Here is a 22,168-nt window from a genome sequence, read left to right as displayed (position 1 = left end):
GAAATGGTGCTGTGGCTCAAGTAATACAGTGGTAAGCTTGAGCAAAGAGAAGCTAAGGGACAACACCAAGGCTTTTAGTTTGAACCCAGGACTGGCACAAGAAAGAAAAACAAATTTAAAAACCCACCACACACAAATATGCTAATAAGAAATAAAATGTTAGACTGAATAATCTATAGTTGTCTTTTCCCAAAGATTTTTGTTGAATTTACTAGAAAAATCCAATTACAGAAGTTGAAGTTCCAAGAGATTATACTTTCAAAAGCATATGGGAAATCTTGTTCATTTGTTTATCATATTTTCACATTAAAACATTTTGTACTGTCTTCCTATCTAAGCAGACATAGGAGTCTGTTAAGAGTCCTATCCATCAGATGCTTTAAATAAAGCAAAATTTGTATTCTACAATCCTTTATTAGCAATAACTAATCTAAAGGGAAGCACAGATCTAAGTTGTATTTTCAGTCTTTTTCTTTAATAAATGCTAAAGAAGATATAAATAACAATGCTATAAAAATGATGCCACTTAAAATGTGCACCATAGTTTAGGATTCACAATGTTTTGAAATCAGAACACAAAAATCTATCTAAATTAACTGTAATTTTTTCATCTACTGATATGGACATTGGAGATATAGTGATGTTTGTTATTACTTTTACTTTGTTTTAATTAGACTTGTCCTGAATCATTTCCTCTCTATTCTATTTTATACTAAATGACTCTGAAAATAAAAACTGAGTGAACTCTTACTCTACATTTAAATGTATTTTAAACATACTTGACAGACTTAATAGCATGAAAGACTTCAAGCATTTTCTCAACAATCAGCATTCTCAGGTTATCAAAACGTTGAATGGCCTCACGAACAAACTCCAAGACATCAGCAGCTGCTGCTTCATTATTGTCACTGAGAAACTCCATTAGCTAAAAGAACAAAGGTCAACAGTTTATATAATTTTCAGGAATAAAATTACCTAAGCCAACAAATAAATTAATGAATCTAGCCAGGTACCTGTGGATCATTCCTGTAATCCTATCTACTCAGGAGGCTGAGATCTAAGGATTGTGATTCAAAGCCAAGCTCAGGCAGAAAAGTCTCTGAGATTCTTATCTCCAATTAACTAGAAGTAGAAATCTAGAAGAAAACTAGAAATAGAGCTGTCTTTCAAGTGGCAGAGCATTGGCCTTAAGCAGAAGAGCTTAGAGACACTGCCTAATCCCTGAGTTCAAGTCCCGTGATGGATCAAAAACAAAACTAAAGTTTTTCAAATATTTTAAATTCTCAATGTGGTAATTTACAAATATGTAACAAAATGTAAGTTGAAAGACAGTGTTATGCAAACAAAAGTTACAAATGGATTTGGTGTAGAAAAGTTTATTATAAACTAGAGATCTACAGCTTAAAATATGATACTCCTAAATTATAACTGAAATCACTCATTTCAGAAAAAATATTCAAGCTCAAAGGCCAAAGTTCAAATTACAATAACCTACTTAATCTACTATTTTCTGTTTGTTTTTTTGCAAGTCTTGGGGATTGAACTCAGCCTAGGTGTTGTCCCTGAGCCACTTTGTGCTCAAGACTAGCACTCTAACACTTGAGCCACAGCACACTCTTTTTTTCTTTCCTCACCATTTTTTGGAGTCTCATGAACTTTCCAGATAGGCAGGCTTCGAACCATGATCCTCAGATCACAGCCTCCTGAGTAGCTAGGACTCTAGGTGTCAGCCACTGGTGCCTGGCTATCTACTCTTGATAGAAAGCAATTATGTGAAATTTTTTCACAACTAATTCAACTTTACTAGCTAAGTTTTAAAAGAAATAGCTGGAAGAAAAATATGCTACACACTAATATAATAGCATGATTTTATTTTGGGTAACTAATAAACATTAAAAAAAATCACTTTAGTGCTGGGAGTTTGGTCTAGTGCTAAGAGTGCTTGTCTAGCATGCACAAAGACCTGGGTTCAATTCCTCAGTACCACATACATAAAAAAAGCCAGAAATGGTGTTGTGGCTCAAGTGGCAGAGTGCTAGCCTTGAGGAAAAAGCCCTACAGTGTTCATGCCCTGAGTTCAAGCCCCAGGACTGGCCAAAAAAACAAAAAAAAATCACTTAATATATGAAGCTATATTTTTTTAAGTTGTGGTCCTAAGGACTGAACCCAACTACACATATGCTAAGTAAGTACTTTATCTCAGAGGTGCATTTTTTTTGGACACTGTGTTTTGTTTGCCTTTTTCATAAAGATGTAAGAAAAATAAGTCAAGACTTTTTAACACTTCTTAGTTTAAGGGTGAACATAAAAATCACTTCTTACTGTGAGGTCTAATGATTCCAGACAGCTGAGATTTTAGTTTAACATTTAATAAGTAGAATTAAAATTTTTTATTTTCTAGAGAATTTAATATTTAAGATCTTCAGAAATACATACCACAGGAATAACATTTGCAGCCATATCTGGAAATCGGACAGAACAGGAATGCAATGTTCGTACAAGGAGCTGTCTGTATTTGTCAGTGTCTTCATGTTCAGATACATTATTTGTTTTAATTACTTCCTTCTTCAAGACAATAACCAGCTATAGGATGAAGTAAAAGTAAGTGAAAATTATATCACATTTGGATTGACTACTTATAAGGTGTGAACAGAGTTTTACTTTACCTCTTCAACATTCCTAGAAGACACAAGATCCAGTGCTAACTGAAGAGTTTTCTTTCGTACTTCTAAGTCTGGTGTGGTCAATACTCTTAGGATGTCCATTACCAGATCCTGAAAAAGAGCAAAAAATTGACAATTAACAGTGATCTTTCTGATCACAAGAAGAAAAAAAAATTTAGCAAGATTTATTTTGGTACAATCAGATTCATGAAGAAAGAAATGGAGAAAAAAGAGAAACATTTCCTGTTCCCCATACAGGAAATGGGAGTTAGAAGACTTCTGATCATAAGTAAATCTTAACTGCACAGTGATAAGTTATATCTATCACAACCTTAACCTTTTGATTAAAATAATAAAATTCCTAGTGGTAGCAATAACATAGTCTTGGTCTCCTGATGTAATACAATATAAAGTATTAATATCATACAGACTATATTCAAACTGATTATGTATATTATGACTCTATGAAGTTTTAGATTCAACTTAGGAAATATAGGAGTTAGAGGAACAAACTGAACACTACAACAGAACAAGCCACATGGCAAAAGAAGCAGCATTGTCGAGGACAACTGGTTTGGTCTTTTCAACAAACCAATGTCATGAAATAAGACTTAAAAGCTGTAGTGATTTAAGTCTGTCTGTCTATATCCTTCTGACTTTCTGCTTGCTAATAGGAGATGGAATCTTTCACACTTTTCTGCCAGGGCTGGCTTCAAACTAATATCAAGAAGTTGATATTTAAAGACATTCTATATCAGCTGAGATTACAAATGTAATCCACTTTTGTGCTTGAGGCTCAAATCCAGGGAGTCATATGAGCTAGGCAAATGTTCTATCACTAAGCTATATCCTCAGCTCTAGAATTATACTTCAGATAACTACAATTTTAACCCCCAAGTCTTCAAAATTTTAGGTTAACTAAAATAACAAGGCTTAGAAATGATGTAAATTGAAAAATATTCCATTTTGGATAGTTCTCTCTCAGATAACACTTACCTGGAGGACTCTTTCATGAGCAGGATGCTCTTTTAATTCTACTAATCGATCTAGAACTATGAGCTTGACATTGTTGTCACTCTCTTTAATAATTAAATCGATGTAACATTGAGCAGCAGCCTATATATACATATATAAAAAAAGAAATACATTTTAAGAAATCATAAGCATAGAATCTGAAAATAAGCAGAAACATGTCCATAAGAAACCAAAATATACTTACCAACATTACTACAGTCATTTATGCATTTTGTTCAGAGGAATATACATCTTTACTACTTAAATTTAATAAACCTTAGTATTATTTAATGAAAATATCTTATCAAAATCTTAGTATTAGTACAAAAGATCAGAAGCATTATAATTAGAAAAGGCTGATACAGGCAAAAGTAGCTATTTACAGACAAAAAATTAAAGGTTGAAATAAAGAAAAGAGCAGATAGAAAATGTCAATCATTATAGCTATTAAAACTGTTTCAACAGAGGGTCCAACCTTAGTACACCTGACAGTGAAAAATTAGGCTGGAGGCATTGCTCAAGCAGTAGAATACCTGACCTAGTAAATGTAAGTCCTGAGTTGAGCAGTGGCATGCTTGTATGCTTGAGTTCATACTCAACTATCACCAGAAAAATAAAAAAGGCAAAATGACCTTTAGTTATTAAAGTATTTTAGTAGATGTTTCGAACAATTACAAAAGACAAAAATGTAGAATACATTTTAAGAATAACTTTTTTTTTTTTTTTTTGCCAGTCATGGGCTTGAGCTCAGGGCCTGAACACTGTCCTTGGACTTTCTCAAGGTTAGAGCTCTACCACTTGAGTCTCAGCACCATTTCTGGCTTTTTTCTATGTATGTGGTACCGAGGAATTGAACCCGGGTCTTTGTGCATGCTAGGCAAACACTCTACTACTAGGCCAAACTCCTGGCCCTTCCTGTCTCTTTTTATGCTCTTGTATATACGAAAGCAGGAAGTAAAACAGAAGAAAGGTTGGGCTATGTAAGACAATCCCATAAAATTTGCAGTTTCCTCTATATGACACAACCAATAGTGAACTATAATGTTCAATAATACCTTGATCGCAGTAGGTGCACTTGAAAGTGTTACTAATGTCCCAGCAGCTTCGTATTTTACAGCAGGGCTAGATGACTGCAATAGGTTATAAATACATCTGATAAAACGAGCCCTCTCTGATGGATTAGCATGACAGACCTGGAAAAGAAAATATTTGGCTTCAACAGATTTCAGGGAGACTTTCGTTCTTTCTTCCTTTCTACCTTCCTTCCTTTTGGGATTGAACTTAGGTCCTCATGGATGATAGGCAAATGTTCTAACACTGAGCCATAACCCTAGCACTGATTCAAATAGAATACTTTTACAGATGTTAACTTATGGGACACCAGAGTTTTTCATGTAAAAGCTAAGAATAATCATATAAAGACATAAGTATTGGCCAATAATATGACACAACATAGGTTATTTCAGAAAGTAGTTCTGCTCAAGTAATTGCTTTAGCTACTTTTCATTTATTCTTTCAATCATAACATATTTTCATTGTTCCATAAGAAATTATAATAAAGACAGTTCACTTGTACACACTCATATTAACCAAGTATACAAATATTAGTATAGTAGACACACAATCCTTAAAATATTAAATGTACTCACAGCACAGGACAGTAAATTTGGTCTTCATTTTTATTCTCAGTGTTATATCAACAAGAAAAACATGTTGGATGGCAACACGTTACCAGTTAAAAGAAAAATACAGTTCCTCAAGCAAGACATATTCTTTGGTCATTATTATTATTTCTCTAGTTATTTCCTATTGCTTGGGATTATATTCATTACTAGAAACTGAAAACTTCTTTCCAGTTGTAAGTAATGCTTAAAACCTTTTAATATTCATATTAGATTTCCCTAAAATATATATAGCCAAATATCTATTACTTGGATGATGTTTAAAAATCCAATTTTAATATAACTTATTTTCTTAATATAATTCCACTAAACACAGAAGTCACTGGCTAACAGAGAAAACCTATTTTTTGAGAATGTTAGTGACATACTTAAATCATGCACATAAGAATGGTATTTTTACAATCCCAGTTTCACATTAAAGAAATTCTTCCAGTAGACAGAACAAATTAAAGTGCTGTTAATCCATGCAGCTCCCTTAGGCCCTTGAGTTCAAGGCCATAGTGTGGCCTTGTCTTAAAAAAAGTGCTACTAGGCTGGGCAGGTGGCTCCGCCTATAATCCTAGCTACTCAGGAGGTTCAGATCTGAGGATCAAGGTTCAAAGCTAGCCCAGACACTAAAGACCATCAGACTCTTACCTCCAATTAACCTCTAGAAAATGGGAAGTGGGGCATGGCTCACGGGTAGGGTGGTAGCCTTGAGCTGAAGAGCTCAGGGACAGCGCCCAGGCTGAGTTCAAGCCTCATGATCCACAAAAAAAAAAAAGTGCTAATGAAGTGCCTTTTATTTTTAAAAATTAATGTTTGTGGCCTTGTATTAATGCCAGGGTCTTGTGCAAGCTAAGAAAACTTTACCAAGGAGATATGTGTGTATGTGTGTGTGTACATGTATATGTGCATATATATACATATACATATATAAAGGATATATACATACACATATATATGTACACACACAGACACATATCCTTAGTTCCTGAGCTTGCTCCTTTTACAAGAACTCAGGATCCCAGGAGAATTACCTTCATCCTTCTGAAAGCAGTGACTCCAATAACCTCCTACTAAGCTTCATCTCTTATGGGATGGGTTTGAACTATGAAAATTAAATTTCAAGGAGTGCAAAAAGTATGACTTTTGTACTTGTTTTTAGTGTAGTCTGGAGTACAAGAAAAATGTTTTATCCTAAAGTTTACTTCTCAGTCTATCAGGGAATTGGACAATCCACAATTATTTCTTGACAGCTGAATACAGGAATGCTTTACAGAATTCCTTACATACAGTTAGAAAGGAAACAGGTAAATATGTGAGGAGGAAAAGAGCCAATGTAAAACATTTCTATAATTAAAATATCCTAATGAGTGATACTACATAAGAGACTACTTAGCCTTCTCTTAAAACTGTTGAGTTTATTTACTCATCATAAACAACCTTTCTTCTTACCTTATAAATCAATTCAACAATAACTAATTGTAGAATGTCTCCAAATGTTTGAACTTGATCAATACAGGTACTTAGATAATCCAAAGCTCGATCCTTTAAAAAAATTAAGAATATATTTATCATAGTTCACCTCATTCAACACAATGATTAATGCAGCTTAAAATTATGAAAATATAAAATAAAGAAATCAGGACAAGGAGAAACCAGTTGGAGAAAACCAGTGAAGTAAGAATTATCAAATAAACTAAGACAAAAAGTCAAGTACATGGGATAAATCAACTTTTTCCTCTATTGAGCAATTTCAGATCTCAATAAATTTAACTGAAATATTTGTGATTTATTCTTTATTACAAGTGAATAACATAAAACCAAAGGTATAGGTTAGTAAAATTCTACAAGAGGGCAAACATTGTTGTTTGTATAAACAGTCTTCTTATAATATGGTTTAGGGAAATAAATGACAATATCTAATAGCATCTCTAAACCCTTAAGATGGCTAGTATACAAAAGTTAAGTTGGCAAAGATGCAGAGAAATACAGAAAATTTGTGCATCATTGGTGAGATTTATAAAATGGTACAGCTATCAAAAACAGTATGGTGTATTGGATCCTCAAAAAATTAAAGAACTGCCATAGGTTCTGCAGTTCCACTTCTAACTACATACTTAAAAAAGCTGAAAGTAGGAAGAGTAGACATTTGTATAATCATTTTAACACCATTATTCACAATAGCCAAAAGGCAAAGGAAACTCAAATATCTATTGATAAATATGTAAATAAAAATAAAATATGGTTTAAAATAGAGTATTAGGGGCCGAGAGTTTGGCCTAGTGGAAGAGTGCTTGCCTAGCATGCATGAAGACCTGGATTCAATTCCTCGGTACCACATACAAAGAAAAAAAGCCAGAAGTGGTGCTGAGGCTCAAGTGGTAGAGCTCTAGCCTTGAGAAAGTCCAAGGACAGTGCCCAGACCCTGAGCTTAAGCCCAGGACTGGCAAAAAAAAATAAATAAAATAAATAAATAAAAAATAGAGTATTATCCAGCCTTAAAAAGAATGAAAAATTGTGATGTTATAACACAAATAAACCTTAAAAACATTTGGCTAAGTGAAGTAAGATAGTCTTAACAAATACCAAATTATTGTTCTTATATGAAATAATTAGCGAGTATTAAAATTACTGAGATAGAAAGTAAACTGGTGACTGCCAGGGTCAGGAGTAAGGAGGAATTCATTTAACAAGTTATTTGATACCACGGAACTTTATACTTATAAATAATTAAAATTTGATGTTACTTGAATTTTAACACAATAAAAGTTAAAAAAATTATGAAGGCAGACCTGCGTACAATGACATTACTTAAGATTGCAGAGGAATGACAGATTCCATATCTTTCAGTCTTCATGCATTTTTTTCCCAATTTTGATGATGAAGACTAGCTAGCAAATCCTTCCTGCTAACCTGAAGGGATCTGTGTAGTTTAACTGTCAGCATAGGTGGATATAGACTTGGTATCTACTTATGAAAGTCAAAAGGCCTACAAAGGATATACATGAGCATGATAGGCTAGCTTACTTTCATAAACATGCCTAAGTGTACACCCTATACAAAACAAATTGTTCTCTATTGAACAATTTCAGATTTACATTAATCTAAAGCCCTATAGTATAGTAAATAGAATATAACCAAAAAAATTTCAATTTGGAAAAATGATGTAGTGAAGTGTGAGGCTACGTAGTTCAAGTGCCCCATTTCCATTTAGTATGCCATAGGCACCATTCAATCCTCAGAAACAAACACCACCCTAAGCTCCCAGACAATGGAGAGGGCATTCTGAAATGCCTGTTTACTTTTTTTTTTTTTGCCAGTCCTGGGCTTGAACTCAGGGCCTGAGCACTGTCCTTGGACTTTCTTAAGGCTAGAGCTCTATCACTTGAGCCACAGCACCACTTTTGGCTTTTTCTTTTCTTGTCAGGATAATGTATAAAGATGTTACAGTTACATCTGTCAGGTAGTAGGTTCATTACTTCTTGCACATTGATATCCCTTCCCAGTAACAATATGAGATTAACCATAAGGGCAAATAAAGAGAAGAGAAATAACACAGTATATTAAGAACAACCACCACATAAGATAAAGCTCTTGTTCCCATATCCTAGAGTTCATTTCATTTAGTCTTATCCTATATGACTTTATGTACCTAGGTTTTGACTTATTGTAATTCTCTGCTAAGAGAGTCCTAGATATATACTAATTATTACAAATGAGGGAAACCATTGAGTCTATGTTCCTTTGGGTCTGGTTTACTTCACTTAGTATGATTTTTTCCAAGTCTTTCCATTTCCTACAAATGAGGTGATGTCATTCTTTCTGACGGCAGCATAGAATTCCATTGTGTGTAAGTACTACACCTTCTTGATCCAATCATCTACTGAGTGGCATCTGGGTTGGTTCCATATCTTTGCTATGGTAAATAATGTTGCAATGAACATCGTTGTGATCGTGGCTTTAGTATGTCCTTATTTCTGGACATTTGGGTAAATGCCAAGGAGTGGGATTGCTGTGTCATATGGGAGCTCTATGTTTACTTCTTTTTCTATGTATACCGTAACGAGAAATTGAATTCGGGTCTTCATGAATGCTAGACAAGCACTCTACCACTAGGCCAAGCTCCTGACCCCGATAATTTACTTTAAAAAAGATTTAAGTATTTAAGTAAAGATAGGTCAAGAAAAAACATTTTATAGAAATTAAATCAAAAAATATAAAAAAGCACAACAAAAAAACTCAACAGCTATATTATTAACTGAAAACATAATTAGGCCTATGTATTACTTCTTATTTTCACATACACTCATAAGATATTTTTTTAAAAGCATTTTACCTGATCTGCATGAATTAGCATCATGAATGCATTCCTTTTGCAACTTGCATCCTTCTCATTCACCAGAAAATCATGTATCAGTTCAGGAGCATCAGGTATAAGATGTTCAAAATTTCTTTAAATGAAACAGGTTATATCCATATTTAATCAAAACCTATTTTGCTATTTTAGCAACTTTCAGAGCAAGACCAAAATTATGACTTTGTAACACTACTGGCCCTTTTACTTTGGGAAGTTTAAATCAATTAGAAGTTGGAGATGAAAATAATGTTATATCTATGTATTATCAAATTATCACTTCCATTTCAATAAAGAAAAAAGAATTATTCAACACACATTAATATTCTAACATTTGTTTTACTTATAATTTAGAAATACAGTAATAATATCATTATTGCCATTAACTCACAAAGCTTCAACCATTTCATTCGTGTATGTTTGTGTGTGTGTGTGTATGTATTGTAGGGCTTGAACTCAGGGCCTGGGCAGTGTCCCTGAGCCTCTTTGTGCCGAAGGCTAACGCTACTGTGCCACTTCCAGTTTTTGAGTGTTTAATTGGAAGTAAGAATCTCGTGGACTTTTCTGCTTAGGATGGCTTCAAAATGCAATTCTAAGATCTGAAGTCTCCTGAGTAATTAGAATCACAGGCATGAGCCACTGGTGCCCATCCAGCTTAACCATTTCTTAATTAATAATTAGAGAAAAAAACAGTCCTTTGGACTTTCATTAACTGAAAACTATAGCCACTTCATTATTTACTTTCTAAACTTTTATTTTATTTTCAATACACAGACTAAACATCAGGTTAACAAAACCTGTTGACAATTATTATTTTTTAACCAATTTTATCTATACTCTGCCTACTTCTCTAATCATATTTAAATAAATATCTGTCAAGTTGTAATATAGTCACTTTACCTAAAATTTATAACTAATCCATTATCATATTTTCAAAGTGATTCCTCATTTAGCAATTCATAATAACTAGCACAGAGCCAATTCATTGTTTAAATTTCCATTGCTTGTAAGTATCACAATTTTTGTGTGGTCTAAAGTTTGGAATTTGTAGGTTGTATGGTAATAAGCAAATGAATACATTATTAACCAGAATATTACTTTCCTTAGCAAATAAAACCTAGTGTTTTCAAAGGTAAGATAATTATGAATTATATTTCCATCAAACATGCTAGCATATTAAAGTACGAAGGTGTTTACAGGAATTGTATTATACTTTAAAATAGTAGTGACTATAAAAATCAAATATCTTGCCTCCCTCACTGGTTTTTTCAATTGTTCCTCAACTCTAAATCTTCAGGGTGTTGTTGTTGTTGTTGTTACTAGGGATTAGGTTCTGCACATATGTGGCAAGAAGTCTACCACTGAACTCATTACAAGCCCTCTTATTTTTTCATACAGTGCTTGGGTGTGAACTCAGGGCCTTGTGCTTGTAAAGCAGGTGCTCTACTCTTTGAACCACTCCCTCAGCCCAAATATTCTCTCTCTCCCTTTCTTTTTTGGTGTCAGTACTGGAGCTTCAATGCAAGGCTTTTTCCATAGGGCTGGCACTCAATCACTGAGAAATCATTGATTTCTCTGGTTAATTGGGAGGAAAGTCTCATGAGTATCTTTTCTGTTTGGACTGGCTTCCAACCTCAATTCTAGGATTACAAGTGTAAGCATCCAACAGTGGGCTCCAAGACCTTTTGGCTCTCACTACATAGCCCAGGTCAGCCTTGAACTTGCCACTCCTGCCTCAGCTCACAAATATGTATCATTAAGCAAAGTTAAATATTCAGCCTTCTAAGGATAGAAATTAGTGAAGAACTGCAGCCCTCCTCATTAAAAAGCCAAATGTGCAAAAAGTGGCATCACACAAAAACAAAATTCTAAAACTAAGTAAAAAAAATCAAGTCTTTGTACTGGTAATACAACTGAGAATGATAGTCAATGGTTTGAACTATAAACTGAATAATCTTTTTAAATGGCACTAATGTAATTTCATTTTGGTGGATTTTTGTCATGCAGAAGCTAGGGACCAATGATGCCAACTCTTTCTGACTTTTCTACATTCACAAGTTAATGACAGTAAGGAAAAAATACTGTGCTAGTCAAAAGGTATTTGCAAATATCTTATGTAAAATCTGAAATTCTGAACCCTCTGGTCTCACAGAGTAAATTTTCACAGAGAAAAGCCAAAGGAACATCTACCTGTAGATAGTATAGATAGCCAAAACAGCATTTCTCCTAACATAGCTGTGTCGGTGTTCCAAACAAGCACGAATAGCTGGCATTAAAGGTTCAAGCAATTCTGCTTCCTTCAATTTGCAAAGAAAACGAAGAGTAGATCCTCGAATAAATTCATTAGGATGCTGAAGATCCTGATGGAAAAATTAAAATAGGAAATGGTGAGTTTTAGCTTTTATAAAAATCCAATTTTATAGCTAGGCGTGGCAGCTCACACCTGTAATCCTAGCTACTCAGGAAACTGATATCTATGGATCTCAGTTCAAAGCCAGCCCAGGCACTAAAAAAGTCTGTGAGACTCTTATCTCCAATTAATCACCAGAAAACTGGAAATGGGACTGTGGCTCAAGGAGTAGGGCAGTAGCCTTGAGCTGAAGAACTCAAGGACAATGCCCAGGCCCAGAGTTCAAGTTCCATGACCAACAAAAAAATCCAATTTTACATATAAAAAAATGAAAAATATTAGTTTGAGGAAAAAGACCATCACATCCCATTGATTAAAACAAGTTTTACCTAGCTCTTACTTGTCTTACACTACATGTGTCATTTTTTATTAATACATATAAAACGAATAGGAAATTTCTAAAAACAAGTGTTAGAACTTTACAATAACTCTTTACCCTTTCAATGACAAACATGTACAGTTTTTATCTTATCAAGTTCATGTTCAAAATCTACCACAAGCTCGTTCCACCCCCTTTACAATGTATTTTTGAAGGAGGGTTTACTGGGGTTTGAATTGAGAGCCTCGCAGTTACTAGGGAGGCAATCAACTACGATACATATACATATCCAGCCCAATTTTAAATGATTTTTAAATGAAAGAAATATTCAGAAATAATTACTGTTTGGTTTACCTTTCTGTATGCATCACATACAAGGATCATTTCGTGTAAAAGTCTCCCATCTGGGGTGGTTTTAGGAACAATTTCCCAAAATACCAGAAGTAGTTTTTTGATGGTGTGATCTTGAAGAGGTAGTACAAAACGAATAATGGTCATCAAAAGCCCAGGAAGCTTTTCACCATTCAGAATCATGATGATTACTTTCTTCAAAGCTTCTGTCTTTGACTTCACATCTCCTTTTTCTGATTCAATAATTAAAAAGCAAAACAAACACAATTATTCAAAAGAAAATTCCTCAGGAACTTTAAAAAACTGATTAAATCATACTTTACTATTGGCAATTATATTTTGCATTTCAAATTTGATTCTTATAAAATAATAAAGGTACAAATCCAAATGACAATGTTTTACCACTTGGCTCTACCACAAATGTATGGTTGTATGTGTGTGTGTGTGTGTGAGTGTGTACTTACATACATGTATCTATACATTCATCTATTTTTAAATTTTATTTATTTATTTTGGTACGCCAGTTCTGGGGTTCTATCACTTGAGTTACACCTTCATTTCTGGCTTTTGGTGGTTAAATGGAATCAGAGTTTCATAGGCTTTCTTGCCTGCATTGGTTTCGAACTATGATCCTCAATCTCAGCTTCTTGAGTAGCCAGAATTACAGACATGAGCCACCAGGACCCAGTTTAAGTTGCGTATCTTTGCACAGGTCATTTATCTGTAAATCTTAAGACACTTTACATATCAAGAAAACAATCAGAATTAGTGAGAAGTTATTAAAAGGTAGTATTAGACCTAGTATGAGAAATGATTGCTAACAACTACTGCTAAGAGGCTATAAAAAGAAGAGTTTCTCTTGTCAAAGAGATGGAGACTTTTCATGACCACTTGATAGGGCCACAAGAAAAACTAGGCAAATCAAAGTTTTTTTCTTGCCTCAAATGCTCTATAGCCAGCAATAGTATTAGGATATTCTGATATATTGTAGAACACAGAATACCCTCTGGTTATATGTACAAATTAGGCAAAATCCTAAGTGGTTAAACTTGTCATTGAGCCTAAATAAATTTTTCTACTCTTGGTTCCAAAACTTTTTATCCTCAGTCATGGAGCTTGAACTCAGGGCCTGAGCACTGTACCTGAGCTTAATTGCTCAAAGTACTCTATAACTTGAGCCACAGCGCCACTTCTAGCCTTTTCTGTTTATATGGTACTGAGGAATTGAACCCAGTGTTTCATGCATGCTAGGCAATCAACTCTACCACTAAGCCACATTCCCAGCCCTGTTCCAAAACTCTTGTTCTATTTTTTTTTTTTTTTTTTGCATTGGGGATTGAACTCAGAATTTTAGCCATGCTAGGCAAGCATTCTACTATTAAGCAATATCCCCATCCCTGATTTAGATTTTTAAGTATTTTTCCCCTACTGTTTAATAACTTAAAGAATACAAAGTCCAAAAGCCATAAAACTGTGTCACTATGACCTTAATGGCTTCTTTCGCTCCACTGTTATTTTTTCTTGTAAACTATTTTTCACAAGTGAGTATATTACTAAAAGTTTAGCAGACCAGAGGTCCACTTGTAACAACTATAAAAAGTTTAACAGCAACTTTATAAAAAAAAATCTATACAATGAATTTCAACAACTCAAATTGAAAAGAAAGGTGTGAATTTTCTATACCTTTAAGATTTCCAAAACCATTTTTCTCTGAGCATTATCACAAGTATGGAAATTTCAAGATCAATTCAAATCACCAAAATATACTAAGTACCTCCTACTTTGGAGAATGTAAACTATGAATTTCAGATCCAATGATCAAAAACAAGTAAATAGTTGAAGCATTTCTAAACTTTTTCATATCTCAGGTTTTGTTTAAAGTGAAATTAGAGAAAACTTATTTGGAGGATAGTTAAGGTAGTTGCAATTAAGACAAAAGTATTATTTTAATTAGAATAAGGTTTATTCTTTATCTTTCCATCTATAGTCTTAGGCACTTTGGGTAATCTAGTAATTTTTTTTTTTTTTTGGTCAGTCTATGGGGCTTGAACTCTGGGCCTGGGCATTGTCCCTGAGCTCTTCAGCTCAAGGCTACCACCCTACCCCTTGAGCCACAGTGCCATTTCTGGTTTTCTGGTGATTAACTGGAGATAGGGGTCTTATGGACTTCCGTGTCCAGGATGGCTTTGAACTGTGATCCTCAGATCTCAGCCTTCTGAGTAGCTAAAATTATGGGGGTGAGCCACCATGCCTAGCTAATCTAATGATTTTTTAAAAGCAAATTCTGTTTTCCATGAATATAAAAAAGTGGCAATTTTCATAGCTTTTGTATGTAATGGTATCAAATAAATATTACATAGAGGGCTTCTTTTTGTTTTCAAAAATAGACAGTTAAAGGCTAGGGATGCAGCTCAGTGTGGTAGTAGAATTGCCAGGCTTAAGAGGCCCTGGGTTAATTCACAGTACTGCCAAGAATAAAAACAGGGCCAGGAGTGTAGCCTAGTGATAGAGTGCTTGCCTAGCATGCACAAAGCCCTGGGTTTGATTCCTTGTTACCACATACACAGGAAAAGCCATAAGGGTATTATGGCTCAAGTGGTAGAACGCTAGCCTTGAGAAGGCCCAACACTAGCCTTGAGAAAGCCCAAGGATGCTGCTCGGGCCCTGAGTTCAAGCTCCAGGACTGGCAAAGGAAAAAAGAAAAAAAAAAAAAAGAATAAAAACAAGACAAAAAAACAGACCCCAACAGACAACTAAGACTGGACAGTATTCTATAAAGAGACAATAGGCAAACAAAATAGTGTCTCTTTTCCAACTCCAAAGATATTTTCAGTATTTAAAGCAAAATTTTCTTTGCAATGTTTAACAGTTTGTGTAGCAGTTTAATTTGTATTTCTCATAGTTCACCTAAAGAATCATTACTTTACAAAGTGTATGACAATTTCTTTTTTCTTGACAGAATCAGATCCTATAACTGCATGGTGGAACAAGGGCTACAATCCCAGACCTTGGGAGGCTGGGACAGGAGAATCATGAGTGTGAGGGCATCCAGCCCATGATGGAACTACCTAGCAAGATTCTGACTCAAAAATAAAATAAAATAGGGCTGGGGGTGTGGTTAGTGGTAGAGTGCTTGCCTAGCATGCATGAAGCCAGGATTTGATTCCTCAGAACCACGTAAACAGAAAAGGCTGGAAGTAACACTGTGGCTCAGGTGGTAGAATGCTAGCCTTGAGCAAAAGAAGCTCAGGGATAGTGCCAGGGCCTTGAGTTCAAGCCCCAGGCCTGGCTTTTACATAAAGTAAAAGCACTATAGTATACATTCCTTACCCTCACTCCTTGCTCCAGTAGTGGGGGCTAGGCATCAAACCCAACACTTCTTGAGGGAGAATTCAACTACTGAATCACAGCCTCAGTTTTTTGCTTTGTTTTGTTTTGAATTATGTGACAGTTTTGCTAAACTGCCAACCTGGCCTTGAACTCATGATCTATTGCGTTAGCCCTCTAAGTAGGTGGGATTACAGGTAGGTGGGTGTATCTGGGTATGGCCAGTATTCCCTTTCAAAGGAGATACAGTATATCCTTCTATGTTCAAAAAACAGTTCTTGTTTTCTTCTTCAGAAAAAAGCCTTGAAAACAAAAAACTTAAAACTATCAGAGAAAATAATTGATGTCATTTGTTTGAATAGGTTGAAAAATAAATTTCTTTTGGGATTTATTAAGTAAAAGAAGCTAACCAAACAAAGGAATTAACATTCCAATTCACATTCTCAACCTATTACTAACACAGAATTGTCAAATACATTTAAATATAATGCATTATACCACAAGCAATTATGTTAATTTTGATCTATAAGAACTAGAGGATTGTAGTTCTTTAGCTGTATTATAGAGATAGTAATCTACTTTCACAAATTAGTGTTACCTATCTAGAACCAATGAATTTTCATTTGTGATCACAACATACTCTACAAACAAAGCTCAGATGAGAATTAAGCATTTCTAATTTTAAGACACATAAAATACAAATAGTCTTACATTTACTTTGTTATCTAATTCTCAAAATATTATCAAGGCTTACCTAGATCATCATAAAGTTGAAAGTACAATAGTAAGTTACTAGAGGCTGGGATGAGATTGGGAGAAGGCAGAATGGGAAAATTGTTCAATGGGTACTGGATTACAGTTTAGAAAAGCGTATGAAGTTCTGCAAGATGATTGTAGCTAATAAGTATGTACCGTACATAATATTTTCACTATAAAGAAACCCATGGATGTTTAAGTAGACATGTTTAACCTGATTTAACGTAAACATTACACAACATATATATATATATATATATACACACCATTAGTATGTTCAACTTAATGTTGTAATGTCCTATTTTTAAAAGTTCAATTTAAATTAAAAAAGAAAAAGCTTTACCCAAATCATTTTTTAGGCTAATTTCAGATGGCGGTTCTGAATCCATTGGCACGTTAATTAACGTGTAACACACATTCTCGGCAGCCGTCATGGTTTCTGGTTATAATCAACCTCAATGTAAGATTCAAGGATGACAGATACCAGAAAAATCTAGAAAAATAAAGTCAGCGAGATCATTACCCATTTATACATTTTTTTTAAGTCCCACAGTAGTGATCTTTGCTGTCTAAGAGTTCGGTTAGCTTGGAGTGTTTTGGACTTTTCTTGGGGTTTTAAATGTGAATTAAACTATGTTCCCCCAGAAAAATAAACTCCAATGGAAACCACACTTGTCAGTCTCTCATCCGCCGCCGCCCCTGTCCCTCTCTCCCACCCGGCATTTGGGGATGTCGGTCGGACGGTAAAAGTAAGGCCCACAAAGCAGTGACAACTCACAACTGCACGCCGCCAAGCCAAAGGACAGAACACACACCGAACAACACACGATGCGGGGTGCACACGTTAGAAGGCCTGTGGCCCGGGGCTCGGCCGCGGCCTCCCCGGGCTCCGCGGTCTGTCCACGGCACCCGCGCACGCCCGCCCGCTCCCCCTGCCCTTCTCCCAGCCAAGCAGGCCTCGACCTCGGGCGCAGGCTCTCGGGGTTTCGGAAGTGAGGAGGCTGCGGGCCCGCCGGCAGGCCGGGCCCCGCGTCCGGCGGAGAGTCCTGGCCTCCGCCCTCCGCTTCCCTCAGCCGGGCTCCGCGAGAGGCCTAGCCGCTCCCGCCTCGCGGCTCTCCGGCCCGTGGCAGTGTCCCTGCCTCGGCGCGGCCCACCGCGCCTCTGCTCGGGGTTTGCAGGCCCGCTACCTGGCTCCGGTGGGGTAGCGGCGGCGACCGCGGGACCGTCGACCTCCTCCGCTCCAACCAGTCCCGGCCGCGAAGGCTTCCCGGAGTTCTCGGCTGACGTGGAAGTGGGTGGGGCAACGGCTCGGGCCACGGCCACCTGGCGACTACGGCGACTCAGAGAGGACAAGCCTGCTCCGTTCCGCGGCTGCGCGCTACACGTAGCTCAGCGAGGCCCCCCCACCCCCGTTGGGTTGGGTCGTAACACTGGGTGCACAATGGAAGAGAGTATTTAAGCACTGTGGCCATTTAAGCGTTAACTGGAAATTGTTCTTCCAGGAAGTAAAATGGCCAAAGGATGTAAGGGCTTGAAGAAGGAGCAACAATTGTACAGTGCTATTGTGGTCCAGCACTGAACTAATGGGAGCTAGAGACTCAGGGGGCACTCTTCCTGCTTTCCCACCAATAAACTGGGAAGTAATTACTATCCGGTAAGTAAGTTGTTTCTTCTTTTTTGTTTTAATAAGGTCACTACATTGTATGAAACCTCACAAGTTGGACTGGTGTAATTTCTACAATGTAGTCTATTTATGATTTCAGCATCCAGTAGTTTGCATTTCTTATATATATCAAGGAAAATGGTCACTTAAGTGGGTTCACTTATTTCCAAAGCCTTAATAGAATCAGCCTTGCATAACAACTTAAGTTTTGCCCATTTGTGTTTCCATATCTCACTTTTTGTTGCCCACCCTACCTCTCAAAAAAGTTTTCCGGTCAATTATTATTATTATTGCCAGTCCTGGGCTTCAACTCAGGGCTTGAGCACTGTCTTTAGACTTTCTCAAAGCTAGATCTCTACCACTTGAGCCTCAGCATCACTTCTGGCTTTTTCTATGTATGTGGTACCAAGGAATCGAACCAGGGTCGTCATGCATGGTAGGCATGAAGACCACGAGGCCAATCTCCCAGCCCCTACAGTCAATAACTAACTGGGTAAAATGAAATCATAAGCAATACATGAAAAAGGTCTACTAGAATCCACCATTATTGAACAGGCTCAACCCACTTTAAGAGTCCGAACACAAATAGTACCTCATCTATCTAGGGTACAATTATTTTTGGATTTTCCTTATTTGGAACTATCAAAAAGAGCTATGTGTTTACATAATCTTAATCATGAGTGACTTCTCTAATCCTATCCATGGACCTTTTTTTTTTGCCAGTCCTGGGCTTGAGCTCAGGGCCTGAGCACTGTCCTTGGACTTTCTCAAGGCTAGAGCTCTACCACTTGAGCCTCAGCACCACTTCTGGCTTTTTTCTATGTATGTGGTACCGAGGAATCAAACCCGGGTCTTCATGCATGCTAGGCAAGCACTTTAACCACTAGGCCAAACTCCCAGCCCTGGACTTCTTGTTTTTGGCAAGTACCAGTTTTGAACTATGGGCCTCCCATTGACTTGGCTTTACTTGTTCAGCTGCCTTTCTCCCACTTGTGATCAGCCCTGCTTTTTGCTGGCTATTTTGGAGATGAAGTCTCAGACTTCTCTTCCAGGGTAGGTCTCAAACTCAGATCTTCTAGATAAAGCTCTTATGTAAGCAGGACTAGAGGGAGGAACCAGAATCCAATCAGCACCATTGTTTTGTTGTTTTTTTGTAGCAGTCCCTGAGCTTGAATTCAGATTCTGGACATTGTCCCTCAGCATTTTTGTTCAAGGCTAGCACTCTATCACTAAGCCACAGCTCCTCTTCTGACATTTTATTGGGTAACTGCATGGGATGGCTTGAACTCAGGGCCTGAGCACTGTCCTCGAACTTTCTCAAGACAAGAGCTCTACCACTTGAGCCTCAGCACCACTTCCGGCTTTTTTAGATGTTATGTGGTACCGAAGAATTGAACCCAGGTCCACATGCATGTTAGGCAAGCATTCTACCACTAGGTCAAACTCCCAGCCCTGTAGGGAATAATTTTAAGTCAGTGCATAGGACTAAAAATAACATGTTGAAAAAAAGAAACTACAAGAATTCTTCCTACAACACAGTATAGACCACTGTTTTTCTGTTTTAAACTGAGTTTTGACCAACTAGTAGCTTACATTTAGGGAACAGGTACAAAATCATATAGGGAATTAGAAGCTAACTTGGACTACACAGTGAGATTCTGTCTCTAAAAAGATACACAATCTTTATTTTTAAGTTCTGGAATTTGAAACTCAGACTCAGACTTGCTAGATAAGGCACTTTACTACTAAGCTGTCTTTAGCCCTTTTTGGCATTGGCTATTTTGATGTAAGAGTCCTGCTGGACATATTCCTTGACTGTGATCCTATTTCATGTTTCCTGCTGTAACTGAGATGACCTGAGTGCTCTGCCATGCCCAGCTTCTCTCCATGAATGGTTCTGCCTGAGTCTGCACTGATCCTCAATCCTCTTGATGTTAATCTCACCAATAATACCTAGTTTTATCCAGCTAACTTTTTTTGTTGTTGTTGTTTTGGTATGTATCAAAGTTACATACTATTGACATAACTCCACTATGGTTCAAATACCCACATGGTATTTAAATGGCAGGTCTGTGAGGCTACTCCAGAGCACAGACTGACATTTCATACATTCCAATAATCAAAAGATTTTTCCTCCAACTGACAACTCTTTTTACCTTTCTCCCTTTAAGAAGTCACAAGACATAAAACTTCTTTTAGTTGTGAGAAACCTAAAAATTTTTTTTATCATTGTTTGAGTTTATAAGATACTATAAATTTTCCCACTTTACACTACAATAACTCTCCCAATGGTTTCAGTAAAATAGAACTAAGAATTCTAAAGCTATTAGCAGCTAATTAGTAAAATTAAGTGCAAAATCTGGGTTACTACCCATAAATACATGTCTCATCACTAGAAAGATGTACTACAGGAAATAATTCCTGTAAGTTGTACAATAAGCAGCAAAATTCTGGGGCCTTTCTTTTTTGGGGGGGGGGGTGAGGGAGAGAGCTTGCTTTGCTAGCTGAGCTCATGTTCTACCACCTGAATGACATCTCTAACCTAGCCTTTTGCTGGTTATTTTGGAGGTAAGAGTTTTAACAACTGTTCTGTCTTCCTCCAGATCTCAACATCCTGAATAGTAATGACTACAAGGCTAAACTACTGGTATCATGCCAGTAAATTCTGAATTTATTAAGAGAGAAAGAGAGAGAGAGAAAGAGAGAGAGAGAGAGAGACAGAGAGAGAGACAGAGAGACAGAGAGAATTTCCTCATTTTGCAAAGTCTAAAACAAAAATGCTCCATAGTAGCTGAATATATAACTCATGGGAATAATACAAAGAACAGATGAAGTAGAGCTGTGTAAGGTAAGAGCTTTGAAGTTAAAATTTCCCAACAGATCAGTCATACCTACAACTATCTGCTACATAAAACAAGGAGATTGGGAGGGGGTGGGGGAAGGGAAACAGGGACAAAAACATGAGAAGGGATATCAATATGTGAAACACCTACTACCTGACGAATGTAACTGTATCCTGTCTATATATTATCCCGACCAAAAAAAAAAAATGTTTAAATGTTGATGATCTTGCTATTTTCTGTGTGTATCGGGAACTGAACCCTGAACCCATGGCATAGTCCAGGCTAAACATGTACTTTTCTAGAGCCAGACACCAGTTTAATCTATTTTTGATACTAAGTACTTGTGTGGGGGGAGGGAGAAGACACGCACACCCCCCACATGAACACATCCATGTGTGCAGGTATTGGGGGCTTAAAGACTTAATTCTTATGGTCCTCTAACTGCCACCCTTCTACTTTGCTTGGCTTGATAACTAGAGACAGTCTTGAGGAATTGTCTGCATGGCTGGCTTTGAACTAAGACTCTCATATCTCTACCTCCTAAGTACTTGGATTGCAGGTGTGAGCCTTTGGTATCCAATTTTCCTTTCTGTTTTAATAAGAATAATCTCCAAATTTGTATCCTTAAATATTTATGGATTTTCATGTGGCCAATCTTCACAATGGAAATTTATTATAAGGCTGTGATAGAGAAGAGGTATTCTTCTGTATTATTAAAAATGAAGCAATATAATCTGGCAAATGGCCAATTGCAATACTGGACTACATCCAGCTGAAGTGACTTAAAAACCCAATACAACA

At 36.6% G+C, this 22,168-nt stretch overlaps 1 protein-coding gene across 1 annotated transcript in view; it reads right to left on the bottom strand.

Annotated features, from left to right (window-relative positions):
- Positions 1–18,152, bottom strand: part of Copb1 (coat protein complex I subunit beta 1) — a 41,642-nt gene extending 23,490 nt beyond the window's left edge. The window contains exons 1-11 of the mRNA XM_090348105.1: positions 18,049–18,152; positions 17,205–17,354; positions 12,782–13,011; positions 11,889–12,058; positions 9,681–9,795; positions 6,797–6,889; positions 4,733–4,870; positions 3,660–3,779; positions 2,667–2,774; positions 2,437–2,583; positions 780–925 (exon numbers count right to left, since the gene is read on the bottom strand). Of these exons, the coding sequence (XP_090204231.1) occupies positions 780–925; positions 2,437–2,583; positions 2,667–2,774; positions 3,660–3,779; positions 4,733–4,870; positions 6,797–6,889; positions 9,681–9,795; positions 11,889–12,058; positions 12,782–13,011; positions 17,205–17,295 (1,358 nt within the window). The 5' untranslated portion in view covers positions 17,296–17,354; positions 18,049–18,152. The remainder of the gene's footprint in view (positions 1–779; positions 926–2,436; positions 2,584–2,666; positions 2,775–3,659; positions 3,780–4,732; positions 4,871–6,796; positions 6,890–9,680; positions 9,796–11,888; positions 12,059–12,781; positions 13,012–17,204; positions 17,355–18,048) is intronic.
- Between the last annotated feature and the right edge of the window lie 4,016 nt (positions 18,153–22,168).

Source organism: Megascapheus bottae, chromosome 16, assembly GCF_031878675.1.
Source record: "Megascapheus bottae isolate mThoBot1 chromosome 16, mThoBot2.hap1, whole genome shotgun sequence".
NCBI lineage: Eukaryota > Metazoa > Chordata > Mammalia > Rodentia > Geomyidae > Megascapheus > Megascapheus bottae.
Note: the sequence above shows the minus strand (reverse complement) of the source record. Positions and strands in the feature narration are given on the sequence as shown.